A 13,665-nucleotide genomic window follows, 5' to 3' on the forward strand; every position below is an offset into this window, starting at 1 on the left:
TATGGTATAAATTTAATTTTAATTCATCTAAATGTTCTTGATTTTAGGTATTTTAGGTCCTTTAGCTATTTTAGAGACCTAAAATCAAGAAAATTTAGAAGCATTGATATATCAAAAGATCTAAGAAATAAGAAATAGGAGAAATTTAATTTTATGTACAATATATTTCAAGATTGTGCTGAGGAGAAAAAAATATAGATCCTCTTAGCGGAAAGTTAAAAAAAATGCATAATTTTGTTCTAAACGTCTCTAATTCGTGAATCTTGAGTCTTTATAATGATATATTTATTCAAGGGAAACACTCGGAGCTCTGATAATGTTTCAACACAAGTACTCAAGGTATGTCAAACTTAGAATGCGCGAGTCAAACTGAAATTAACATCCAGATTACTCAACATGAGGAATCAGTGACACGAAATGAACCTCAACTGGCAGGTTAGTGTTTACCTTCTTTTTGTATGTGCGACATTTTCTTTATTTTTTCTTTCCCCTACAGGTGCTACAAAACGGAAAATTCAGCGACGATGAGAGATGAGAAGTTTCGGCAAGAAATTGATAATTTTGAAAAACAGCTCAAACCTAAGGAGAACCAAAGAGTATACTCGATGAAGCATAGAAAAAATAAAAATTATCGAATTGTGTTCTAAAAATCCTGGAGCAGCAAAATCGTTGATACTTCGAGCAAGGTCTAGACGTCCGCGCTTGGAGGAAGAGCAGTCTGAATTGCTGAAAACTATTAGTGATTTAGCTATGTTTGGTGCATCAGCTGAGGAACGGAGTCTCTGTGAAATTGTTCCTAGTGTCCATAGTCTTTCAGAGCTGCTCACTGAAAAACTTATCGAGCTGGGATTTAATATTTCTCGAAGCGCCGCTTACATTCCACTGTTACCTAGACGGGCAGATACGCGCTAGGCTAAGCGCCACTTAGTGACTGTACCGGTGAAGTTGAGTCGTCCCGAAGCAGACCATCATAAAGCGCACCAAGACCAATACTTTTCTGTAGCTTCCATAAGGTCACTAGAAACTGTAGCCTCAATACTTGGCCCTGATTCTATATCTTTTTTATCCCAAGATGACAAAGCATGGGTCCCCATAGAATTGACAACAGCAAACAAACAGGCGCCTTTGCTAATGCACGTTGAGTATAAAGTGTCGTTACCAGATCACGACTTTATAATTGCTGCAAGACATAAATTGATCCCGAGTGTCTATGCTTTGTGTGAAGTAAAACCGAATGAGATGGGGCGGCCAGAAGCCGTCTCATATAGTGGACCAACATATATAGCAATCCGAAGTGGTAAGCACTCGTCTTCGACTGCAATTAGTCAAGCTGAAGACTTGGACACTCTCTTAACTCTTCAGCCTTTTGGTAAATTAATGAAAAACGAAGACGATAAAATCAAGCCTGTCCTTATTATTTCGAACGATGGCGGTCCCGATGAGAACCCGCGATATTTGACGCAATATTCATTGGGACTAATGCCCCCGGCAGAAGTGCTTTCAATAGAGTAGAGAGACGCATGGCTCCACTTAGCCGAGAACTATCAGGTGTTGTTCTTCCCCATGACTCTTTTGAGACACATCTTGACTCCACGGTAAAACAATTAATGATGACTTAAAAAAAAGATAACTTCAAAAAAGCAGAAATATGGTCCGCAATGTGCATTGATAGACACAAAGTTATTGCTAATTACATCGACCCAAACGACGACATTTCTAATGTTCCAGATTTTCCAGCTGAAGAATGGTACACCGAGCATTTTAGAGAGAGTCAATATTTACTTCAGGTAAACAAAATCACCATTTTTCTAAAATATTTTTTTAACAAGCATCTTTATAAATAATCAAAAATAATTATCATTTTAGGTTGTAAAATGCGATGATCAGCAGTGCTGCAATCCGCGTCGGAGTTCTTTACATGATATTTTTTTATTACCTCCATATCCCATTGAAGTTAATGGAGATCCGGCGATTCCGGGTCCTGAACAGCATGATGGAAAAACATTTGCAACATTCTTCATTCGCCATTGCCTACCTATTCAACCATTACACACCTTCACAAGCATGCCTTATGATGACCTCTATTGTCCAAGTTTACGTCACGATATAGAAAAGAGATGCTGCAATACATGTGGTATCTATTTCGTATCCATCATCATGCACGAGATGTGCAAACACTTAAATTGCGACCACCGTGTATTGTTTCAAGACCAGCGACTGTGTGCAAGCGACAAAGGTTTGGAGTGGCTCAATCAGAACGAAGTTGAAGGAGCAGATGATTTCATTGAAAATTATTTGAATATGTTGGTTCTAGTAGTCACTCTTGGGAGTACACGAGTCTCCATGGACTGAATTAGAATAATCTCTTATTAATTTACGTTGAAGTATTTATTATTTAATTTCATCACAGTGATTTTAAACTAAGGCAATATTCTCAAATCACAATTGTATACTAGTCTTTAATAAAAGTGATAGTGCAAATTGTTTTTTTTTTGTATTTTTTTTAAATCCAATGAATTTTACAGCCAAAAACACATTATAAAAAATCTCACGTGAGAATGGGGGAGGGGGGTGTAGGTAGTAAAGAAAAATCTTACGAAATCTCATCAGGAGGGTGGGGAGTCGAAAAATCCTAGAAAATGTCTCACGTAATTCATGGACGCCCCCTTTCTGGTGTTTTATGGGGTACAAGAGTCTCTTTTAGGTTAGCTGGCCTATTGAATTGACAAGTTTCACAATTTCTTACATAGTTCTCAATATCTTTAGACATTTTGAGCCATATCACAATTTTACGTGATTGTAATTTACATTTTTACATTCCAAAGTTGACCAAATGTATTAATTTAAACATACTACTTCCAAGTTTCAGAAGGAACAACAATTTTTTTGGTTGTAAAATAGCAAATTGTCAGAAAAATATTTGTTATGTCTCAAGTTTAAGGAATATTTCAATTCAGAAGTCAACTTTTTATCAGTGTTGGGCTATGAGTTATACAACAATCATTATTAACAGCATTTTGAAAAACAATTTCCTTTTCTGCAGACATCGGTACAGTTAAAGAGAGTGCATGAACAGTGTATTCTAGTTCTGTATCTAAGGGAGTCTCTGATTTAATATAAGATCTACTTAATGCATCTGCGACATACATCTTAGGACTAGGTAAATATCTTGGGTCTAAAAGTTTTTCAATCGCCGAAACAGCTTGTACATTTTTTTAGAAGGTTGCACTTTATATTGCAGCTTATCAAAGTTAAATTTTATATATTTTAAAGATCATTTCTAATATTTTTTAAATTTAATTACAGATTAAATTGCTTTTCCTTCCAGCTTAGCTAAAATTTCGTCACACCTAGGAATAATATAATGCTCTCGACAAATATATTTGTTATATCAGTTGGAAACTCAACTTTAGAAATTATACTTTTTTGTTCAAGATTATCTAACGTTGATTTTAGTTTTTCATTAAAGGCCAATGGTACCTTCTTTGTGTTTGTATAATCTAATTTCCACATAATCTGAAATTCATCCGAAGCCCTCAAAAATGTTTTTAAAATTTTTATTTACTCCATTTCTTGTTTTTGGCAGTATTATCATCATCTTGGTTTGAACTATACTCCCTCTAGATATCATGTTAAAATGTAAACAATCACCTAACTCCAGTGAAGGCCCTGACTCTAAATCAACTATAAAAAATTCAACATTTTTAAATTGACTTTTATAAAAACACTCAATTTCAAAAGGAAATTATTGTCATGTTGAAATAATTTTAGATTTATCAACATGTAGATCATTAAAATATTTCAAAGGTACAACGCTAGATTCAGCTCCTGTTTCAAGCTTAAACATAATGTCAATTGTCAATATTGTTAACAATAATAGGTTCATACCAGCTATTCTTTTTAATATTTGGCTTATGCTCATTAATAAAAATAGAATTCTCAATACCTGCATTGTCCCTACTTATAATGTCTGAATTCTGAATTTATATTGCCCAAAACATGTACTTCTGATGTTAGTTTCTTAACCTCAGCTTCATCTTGTTCATTTGACCGATATTCTTCCTGCCTCCCGTTTTCTGGCTATTTGGAATTAGAATAATTACCTCGTTCTTACCACTTGTTTTGGTGCTGTTTGTCCTTGAAAAAACAAACCTTAGTAAAATGGCCTTTACGTTGACAAATTGCACAAGTTTGATTATAAGAGGGGCATTGTCTAGGTCAGTGATTCCCAAAGTGGTCCATATCGACCCCCAGGGGTCGATGAAGTCCTGCAAGGGATCTATGTAGGCAAAAAAATAAATTGGGGGTCCATGAAATAAAAATGGGGGTCAATAGATAGAAGTTTTCAAAATTACAAAATTTTAATATAATTTTTATATAATAATATAATTTTATATTAGTTATTAATATATTTTATGTTGTATTCGTTACATCAAAGGAAAACAAATACGTTAGCAAACGAATGTATATCGAAGCAAAAATCACTCTCTAATCTAAGCTAATGAAAAGAATCACGATTTGTAAATATTAAACATCCGTTGTTGTTGAAATTTGATTAAGCAGAATTGTTTTTAAGAAAGAAATAAAAGAGCAATGACGACACGCTCCGTTTTTATGTATGTGCAAGCATATTCTTTGTGAGGGCTTCGGTCCACTAATAGTCCGAGAGCCAGCTGTCGAAAATCGAGACGATTATTTAAAGCATGAGATTTACAGGGTAGATAGATAATGATGAATGAAATTAACTGAATTCCGATCATCTGATCTATTTCAAATTTCTAAAAGAGTACAAAATAATTGCATATAATTAATTTTTCCTATAATTTCAATAAAATTATTAATTAATTACGAATTAAGGGTTGTTTTCTTTAACTAGCCGTATAATTAATAAATATTTTCTTGTTCAGAATTAAATAATCTACAAATCTATGATAGTACGGTGCTTTAATTCCGATTATAACTAGTAAAAAATTCAACATTTGTTCTCGTATCACTATTGCGCGGCTAATTAAGGGTAATTTGCCCTATGTTTCCGTAGGCTTTCTTGAGATAATTTAATATTTTCTTGTTCAGAATTAAATAATCTACAAATCTATGATAGTACGGTGCTTTAATTCCGATTATAACTAGTAAAAAATTCAACATTTGTTCTCGTATCACTATTGCGCGGCTAATTAAGGGTAATTTGCCCTATGTTTCCGTAGGCTTGCCTGAGATAATTTAATATTTTCTTGTTCAGAATTAAATAATCTACAAATCTATGATAGTACGGTGCTTTAATTCCGATTATAACTAGTAAAAAATTCAACATTTGTTCTCGTATCACTATTGCGCGGCTAATTAAGGGTAATTTGCCCTATGTTTCCGTAGGCTCGCCTGAGATAATTTAATATTTTCTTGTTCAGAAATAATATATTTTTTTGTATTCTATATATTCTGATCTTTAAATCTGAGTCAAATTTAAAACGAAATACCACTGCCACTACCACTATAAATAAATTACCGGAAATAACCCGTTTTAGGGGCAATTCCGTGGATGGACATTAGGCAAGCTATGATTTTTGGAATCCTCATATCATTATCTATCTACCCTGTAAATCTCATGCTTTAAATAATCGTCTCGATTTTCGACAGCTGGCTCTCGGACCATAAAGGTTCAATCAAAAACAGTGTTAATTTTGCTGTGATTGACATCAGTTGAATAATAGCACTGTGCACTTTGTGTTTTACTTTGTTATCCTCAACGAAAGGAATACTAATTTGATTCGAAGTTTCGAAGAAAAGTAAGTACCTCTTACATTATTTTTTATAAAACATTAATTTTGTTCTTGTTGTTAGAACTGAAGAAAAATTTAAAATAAATAAATTAAATTTTTAATTATTGTTTTATGTTATATATATAGCTTTGTTGTCCACAGATAACCTATACTAAGCATGTCCCAATCAAAAAAGAAATGTAGACAGTACAATGTTGATTATCTGAAGTTTGGCTTTATTCCATCATTGTCGAATAAACAACTGCCATTGTGCCTTATATGCAACAAAGTATTTAGCAATGACGCCATGAAGCCATCTAAGCTGGAAGATCATTTAAGAAGATGTCATCCAGATAAATTAGATAAAGATTTGAAATATTTTCAAACTCTCAAAGAGAATCTTCAGAAGAGACCCACGCTGGACAAAATGTTCACTTTGACGTCACAAAGAAATGATGATGGTTTTCGAGCGTCTTATAATATCTCGCTACTTATAGCAAAATCCGGAAAACCGCATACCATTGGAGAGCAGTTAATTTTGCCAGCCGTTGAAGAGGTTATAAAGACTGTTTTACACAAACCTGCGTTTGATATCATAAAGAAAATACCCTTAAGCAACAATTCTGTTCAAAGACGCATTGATGAAATGAGTGATGATATTGAAAACTTCCTATGTAAATATTTGCAAACGACCCATTTCTCTATACAACTGGACGAGTCAACTTTACCTGGAAATGAAGCATTATTACTAGCATATGTTCGCTTTATTATGGATCAAAATATCCACGAAGAATTGCTATTTGCGAGAACTTTGGCAACGGACACTAAAGGCGAATCAATTTTTCATGTTTTGAGGGATTACTTTATTGAAAAAGAAATTCCTCTATCAAATATAATATCTGTAGCTACCGATGGAGCACCTGCCATGGTTGGTCGATATCGTGGATTTATAAGCTTTTTAAAAGAAAGCGTACCCGGGGTATTAGCAGTACATTGCGTCATCCATAGACAACACCTAGTTGCTAAAAATTTGAATGAAAGATTGCATGAATCTCTGCAATTTGTCATTGACGCAGTAAACCGAATCCGCAGCAATGCGTTGAATACGCGATTATTTGCGCAGTTGTGTGAAGATAACGACGAGAACTTCCACCAATTACTTCTTCACACTAATGTGCGTTGGCTGTCGAAAGGTTTATGCTTGGTAAGATTTTTTGCACTTTTTGAAACTGTTCTAGAGTTTCTCGATGGTAGATATGAAAATTTAAAAGAAAGTTTATTAAAAAGAAAAACGGACATCGCGTATTTGACCGATTTATTTGCTAAATTTAATACGATGAATTTGCAGTTGCAAGGTGACAGTTTAAATTTGATTAAGACAAAGTCGGTCATTTCAGCGTTTCTTGTCAGAATTAAAATGATGAAGCAAAACATTGGACGGAGCGAATTTTCACAATTTCCCAATTTATCCCAAGTAAACTGCCAAGAAGACGATGTTCCAGTCTATGTGCATCATTTGAATGCACTCTACTCAGATTTTGAAACGAGATTCGAAGATATTTTGACGCTAGTAATACCACAATGGATTATTAATCCTTATGGTGATATTGAGGAGGCGGATATCTCATTACAAGAAGAATTAATTGGAATAAGTACAAACGAAGAACTTAAGGTAGAGTTCAGAAAGGGTTATCAATAATTTTGGCTTCAGAAAGACATACCTGCTACATATCCCGGAGTGTGGAATATCACGAGAAAGTTTTTAATTGCCTTTCCGTTTTCATATTTCGTAGAAAGAGGTTTCAGTGCAGTTACTAATCTTATTACAAAAAAAAGAAACAAACTGGACATAGTAAACCGAGGAGATTTGAGATTAAATGTTACTAAATTGAAGCCAAATGTTGATAATTTGTTATTAAAGCATCAAGTTCATCCCTCGCATTGAATGAATTAATTTCTTTTTTTTTACAACACATTTTGTTTAAAATTTAATTAATAAATTAGTTAATGTATAAAAATGTGTTTTTTTTTCTTTTACACTATAGGAACTACTTATTTATTAATTTTTTTAAAGAACAGGTGGGGGTCTAATAAAAACCATAAAATATGGCAAGGGGTCTACGAAACAAAAAAGTTTGGGAACCTCTGGTCTAGGTTGATGACTGAAAACACATCTTTCACATTTGCGTAAAAACTTAAGAGCATCAGCTTCTTGTGTTTATTCTGTACCACTTTTTAATAACTCAACATGTTTCATTGTAACTTCAATACTCCTACAATATTGAAGTGTCCTGTCTAATGACATTGATGGTTCTCTTAATAAGTGACTTTGAACCTATTTATCCAGAACACCCAGTGCTATTCTATCTTTTATCATCCTCTCTGCATAGCTGCTTTTACACTGACCCTTTTCACATACAAACACAAACAAACAGTTTGCTGCTTGAGTCTATATTTTGACCTTCTTTTTGCTGTATGCTGTTAAATTTAATTGTTTTCATACTTACATTTTTTTGGGTAAGAAATGATCATCAAAACAAAATAACACATCATCTAGTTTTGAAGTTTTGGTTGTTTCAAATGTATTATAGATATACAAGAATATTCAACAGCTACTTTTATATTTTCCTAAGTAGTGCTTTTTCCTGAAGCTAACAAAAATATTTCAAATATTTGCTTCCATTTGGACCATCCATGTGGCTCCTGTACGTTAAACGCTTCCGGGGACTTGAAGTATTCCATTTTTCACTACACTTTTGATACATCCGTACGATTTTCTTATTTTTAACTTCTCGTTTTTTATTATATTTATTGGAGGGAAAATGGCTTCTGTCTAACTTTTTTTTTATTCTTTTTAAGCTATCGGCTATTTTCGACTACGCTTCTGACACCATATTTCGTTGTTTATTGTACAATTGCTTCTTTTATTAAAAATATATTTATTTACTAGTAGTTTTATTTATTAGTACTTTCATTGTCAGGTTTACCAGCTATTTGTATTTATCAATGTCCCTCCTTCTTCTTTTTTATCTTTTGACAGGGTCAAAACTAAATAACTAAAAATGCATAAAACTTAAAAATATAGCCGATATTAAACGTGTCAAGTACCTAAAGCAAGTTACCAAATCAAGTAGCTAAATTTAGTAACTTGTATGTTGAAAACAACTTGACTAAACGCCGACTAAACGAGTGTAGACAGGTTGCTTCAGTCTAGTTTATTAGTACAAGGTGAGGGGATAATTTTTATTTGATTTGGTAGCGTGTTAAAATGTCTCGTTAGAGTGAAGCGACAACATTAAAGTTTGTAGAAGAATATTGCGAAAGGCGATGCCTATGAGGTACAAAGGCTATAATTTATAAAAATTAACAAGCTCGGGATTCGGCGTATAATGAAATTGAGGAGATCGTGGGCATAAAAGGATTCGGAGTGCCTGAAATGAAAAACAAGATACGGGCGTTGAGGTTAACTTAGTCTCAAGAAAAAAAGAAAATAAGGGATTTGATGAAGTCGGGAGCAGGATCGGAAGATACATATAATACATGAATTATAACGTACCTTGCGACCACGTGTTTGTTAGATGTTCCGGCAATATCATCTACACCTCTTTCTGCGATAGTTATTTGAAAATACTTTCAGTTCATTTTAGCGGAACACAATGATAATAAAACTTCACAATGACAGCAATATAAGTATGTTGACACTGACAAATTAGAAAGTTGCGCATCATAGGATGCGCACCAAAAACGTAACGAGGTCGTTCATGGATAGATTTTACTCCTCACATTTTTCTCATACCGAGCCCCTTATATATGCAAATCGATTCTTAAGGAGTGAACTCCAAAAACTTTTATTATTTCTTAAATCTGTCGGCCACTAAAATTTTTCCCCTCGTAAATATCAAGTCCACAATTTTTAGATGGTACCCGGTATTATAAATTCAAAGTTGTATTACCCAAGATGTTATAATTAATTCGACTTGAGTGAGTTAGTTATAAATGAAAATTATATCAATAAAATCAACTTTTCAAAATGAACTTCACAAAAAATATCCAAGCTGCAAGCAAAAAAGTAAAAAATCCCCCACCTAATCAAATTTGTCGAATTCGCCTTCGTGGTTTTCAAGTTAAACAAAATATAACATAAAAATTTCTTACGGAAAATTACTTTTTCATTAAAATTGCGATTCTCAAATCAAAATCCCTACAAAATTATACAAAATCATTCTCACTATAACGATATTTTAAAATAAAATTCTGCTCGCTTTTGTTTCAAACTTGATTTTATTAGTTGTTTACAATTAAAAGTTTTAAGATTTTTATTATTTAACAGAAGAGAGGCCCACAAATTATAATTTTCGGTTTTCGAAATTTATTTTTAAAAAATTTTATTTTACAATATTCGAATGAATACAATTAATCTCAAGAGCGAACTAATTATAAATATTGTTAAGTTGTTTACAAAAGTCTTATTTATAATAAAATATATGCTGATACATGTTTACGATATTTAATAAATGCTGATACATGTTTACGATATTTAATAAATGCTGATACATGTTTACGATATTTGATACAATTGCGTTTTTATAAAATGTCCTTCAAGAATTTTCTACATGTAACTCCTCCATCCCTAAGAATGAAAATGACGGAAGTATTTTTCATCTCTTGTTTTCTTCTTTCTTCTAATTCGACGTCTTCTTTCTTCGTTTCTTCGATTTTCTATTTTCTTACAAATTTATATCTACGAATTTTTTTTTAAACGACTTGTCACACTTCCTCAGCAATTTGCTGGGAAACATTCACCACCTCTGCGGAGTCCTGCTTTGCAGAGGGGCTCGGACGGTTGGAGTGTCCTTCTAGTCGTCTACGGCCCCTTTCGTCACTTATGGCATCGTTCCTGGAACATACTTCATGAGTGACGGGCTATCAGTGGTTTCCTTCTACCCTACGTCTCCCTTCCCCTCTAGGGATTAGGAGTTCGGGTTCCTTTCTTTCTGCTGTCTTTGTCTTTCATCTTTTTCCTTGTTGCTGAGAATACTCTTAGCCATGTTCTGCACCGATTTCCAGTTCTCTGAGCTGTCAAGCATCTTCTCTACAATGTTGTCTGGAGTGAGCTCGCATTCCAGCTGTCTGCAAGTCCTGTCTCTGACCTCTCTCCACTTGTAGCATACGGCAGTGTCTACGGCGGCACAGTATATACATCTATCCGTGGTGTCTTTTCTGAACCGTTTGGCATAAACTCGAAAGACGCCATGTCCTGTTAGGACCTGTGTCAGGTAGTAGTCTATTTGGCGGTGCTCGCACTTAACCCACGGCTTGATGTCTGGTATTAACCTTTTGGTCCATTGGGCCTTTACTGTCTCACCTTCCCATCTAGTTTGCCATGTTGTGAGGGAACTTTCTCTAGCTTCGTTGCTATTCTGTAGCGATTTGTACTTGGATGTTCTTTCCTGAGCTAAGAGATCAATGGGCACCGTAGCCGTAATTACTTGGAGTGCTACCCCAGACACAGTTCGGAAGGCGGAGGCTACACGCTGCAGCATGTCTCTTTGTGCTCTATTGACCGTAGTATAGTGCTTTTTTCTCATAAGCGCTTTTTGCCATATTGGAGCTCCATATAGGACAATATTTTGCATAGCACTACACAACTGTGCTCTTTTGCTTTACCTAGGACCTCCTACGTTTGGCATAATCCGAACAAGTTTGGACACCCTTTCTATTGCTTTCTTTGTTACTGTTTCTACAAGTTTGCCAAAATTTCTACTTTCGTCAATGGTTATACCTAGGTATCTCAGGTTCTTTGCTGGCTTTATATTGACTCCGTCTACGCTGAAGCTTATTTGCTCCCTCTTTTGTTTACCCTTTAGTAGGATTGCCTCAGTTTTGTGGGGGGCAAGAGCAAGCTTGTTGTCTCTCATCCAGGTATTTATTTTTTCCAGGCACATGTTGGTGTTAGTAACCAATGTCTGTTGGCTTTCTGCTCCGACTATCAGCGCCAGATCGTCAGCAAATCCTATTGTTACAGCATTACGAGTTAGTTCTAAGCTCAGCACGCCGTCATATAGTACATTCCACAGCATTGGGCCCAGGACGGAACCCTGGGGAACACCTGACGTAATATCCACCTCCCTATTCTTTTCTAATTGCAGCTTTCTGTTTCTTACATAGTTAGAGACAAGGCTTATTAGATATGTCGATATTTTCCTTTTTTGTAGCTCTTTGATAATCAGGCTGTGGCATGCAGTGTTGAAAGCATTCTTAACGTCAATTGTGACAAGGTGCAGAATCTACTTTTGAACTCCGTTACAGTATTCAGTGCAGCTTCTACAGCCTGGATCGTGGATTTCCCTTTTTGAAACCCATACTGACACATGTGCAACCCTCCTCTGTCTTTAAGCTCATCTTGTAGTCTTTCCCGTATGAACGCTTCTAGTAACTTGCTCAAAGAATTTAACAGACAGAGTGGTCTGAAGGAACTAGGTAACTCAGCTGACTTTCCTGGTTTTAGTATTAAAACCATCTTTGCAACTTTCCATTCATTTGGAAATTCCTGTTTTTGGAGTAGTTTGTTCATCATACCTAATAACCAGTCTGGGGTACAATCTGCTACTATTTTGATAGCCTTAGGGGGAATTTGGTCAATTCTAGGTGATTTTCCACATTTGATACCTTGGGCTACCTTCCTTAGCTCTTCTGCTGTGAAGGGTGGGGCTGGAGCTTCCTTTTCAGGGTATCTCCACTTATCATTTCCGGGTGGAAACAGTACTGCCACGATTTCGGATTTCTTTTCGATGTCAAGCTCATAGGGTTTTAGAGTATTAAGCTTTTTTGCTACTAGCTTATACGCATCTCCCCATATATTATTATCAAGTTCTTTGCATATGTCGTTCCAGTGTTTCTTCTTTGATTCCTTAATTAGGCAGCAGAGTTCCCTTCTATTGGTCTTGTACGCCTCTTTCATTGCTTCAATATCGTCTCGATTCTTAATCTGTTGCATAGTGACCGTTTTTCAGCAATGTTTTCATACCACCAATACGGTGTTTCAGTCTTTGGAATTCGATTTTGATTAATTTCAAATGCGATATGTTTGTGCTCTGTCAGTGTTTCGGTATCAAGTATCTCCCAGTTGATTACTCTTTGAGATACACGATTGGTTGCTATGGTGACATCAATAAAGGACTCGCTATCTCCTCGGATAAATGTGGGCTCATTTCCAGTATTCAGAACCACCAAATCGCGAGCGTTGATCCATTCCACCCAGTATTGACCATTTACATCGGTTACAGGTGATCCCCACATTGGGGACTTGGCATTTAGGTCTCCCAGAATAATGGCATCACTGTTGTTCGTTATGTGCTCCATTATACTGTCCACCTCAGTTTTGTAGTCTTCCAATCTGATGTTTGGGGATATATAGCAACATATCAGCTCAAGATCTTTGAGTTTGATAATTACGTGACCATCTCCGGCTACGTGGTTTATTACGCCAAGCTTTTTATTCAGAAGTACGACCCCCACATTATGCCTGCTGTCCTTGATCCAGTTTGCTTCTTTGGTTCTTCTTTTGTTCGGTTCCCCAGTTACCAAAATATCAATACATTGCTAAACTGCGGTGGCATACGCCATGGCTTGAGCTGCATAGGCACGTCCAACGTTCGCTTAAAGTATTTTAATATTGAACACTAAAGTTTTGACCGCGTGCAGTGCTGAGTCTGCGTCTGGTGTCACTAATTGCTTTTGATTTTTCTTTTACAAGCTTAAGGTAGTAAGGGCAAGCAGTCTGATCAGCTCTGTGACCGTCTTTTTTACATGTTAGGCAATGGCTTTTGTTAGGACAGTCTCTGGCCTTGTGGTTATCCTTGCCGCATTTAAGGCACATCTTCGAGTTATCGGTTCCTTTGCATTCATT

At 35.3% G+C, this 13,665-nt stretch overlaps 2 protein-coding genes across 2 annotated transcripts; both read left to right on the forward strand.

The window, feature by feature from the left end:
* Positions 1-64: 64 nt before the first annotated feature.
* Positions 65-2,486, forward strand: LOC130452108 (uncharacterized). Its single transcript, XM_056791426.1, has 2 exons — positions 65-1,787; positions 1,867-2,486. The coding sequence occupies exons 1-2, from the start codon at positions 1,659-1,661 to the stop codon at positions 2,350-2,352; spliced, it is 615 nt and encodes a 204-aa protein (XP_056647404.1). The 5' UTR covers positions 65-1,658; the 3' UTR covers positions 2,353-2,486.
* A 3,237-nt stretch (positions 2,487-5,723) lies between these two features.
* On the forward strand, positions 5,724-7,774 carry LOC130452107 (SCAN domain-containing protein 3-like). The gene is made up of 2 exons (XM_056791425.1): positions 5,724-5,783; positions 5,919-7,774. The coding sequence occupies exon 2, from the start codon at positions 5,935-5,937 to the stop codon at positions 7,453-7,455; it is 1,521 nt and encodes a 506-aa protein (XP_056647403.1). The 5' UTR covers positions 5,724-5,783; positions 5,919-5,934; the 3' UTR covers positions 7,456-7,774.
* Positions 7,775-13,665: the final 5,891 nt, after the last annotated feature.

This window comes from Diorhabda sublineata, unplaced genomic scaffold (assembly GCF_026230105.1).
Source record: "Diorhabda sublineata isolate icDioSubl1.1 unplaced genomic scaffold, icDioSubl1.1 Dsub_178, whole genome shotgun sequence".
Lineage (NCBI taxonomy): Eukaryota > Metazoa > Arthropoda > Insecta > Coleoptera > Chrysomelidae > Diorhabda > Diorhabda sublineata.

What these genes read in the sequence shown, in the direction of transcription:
- LOC130452107 (XM_056791425.1), top strand. Translation starts at nt 5,935, where the DNA reads ATGTCCCAATCAAAAAAGAAATGTAGACAGTACAATGTTGATTATCTG.
- LOC130452108 (XM_056791426.1), top strand. Translation starts at nt 1,659, where the DNA reads ATGTGCATTGATAGACACAAAGTTATTGCTAATTACATCGACCCAAAC. An exon ending in AGAGTCAATATTTACTTCAG is followed by an intron (nt 1,788 to 1,866) that starts GTAAACAAAATC and finishes TTATCATTTTAG; the next exon opens with GTTGTAAAATGCGATGATCA.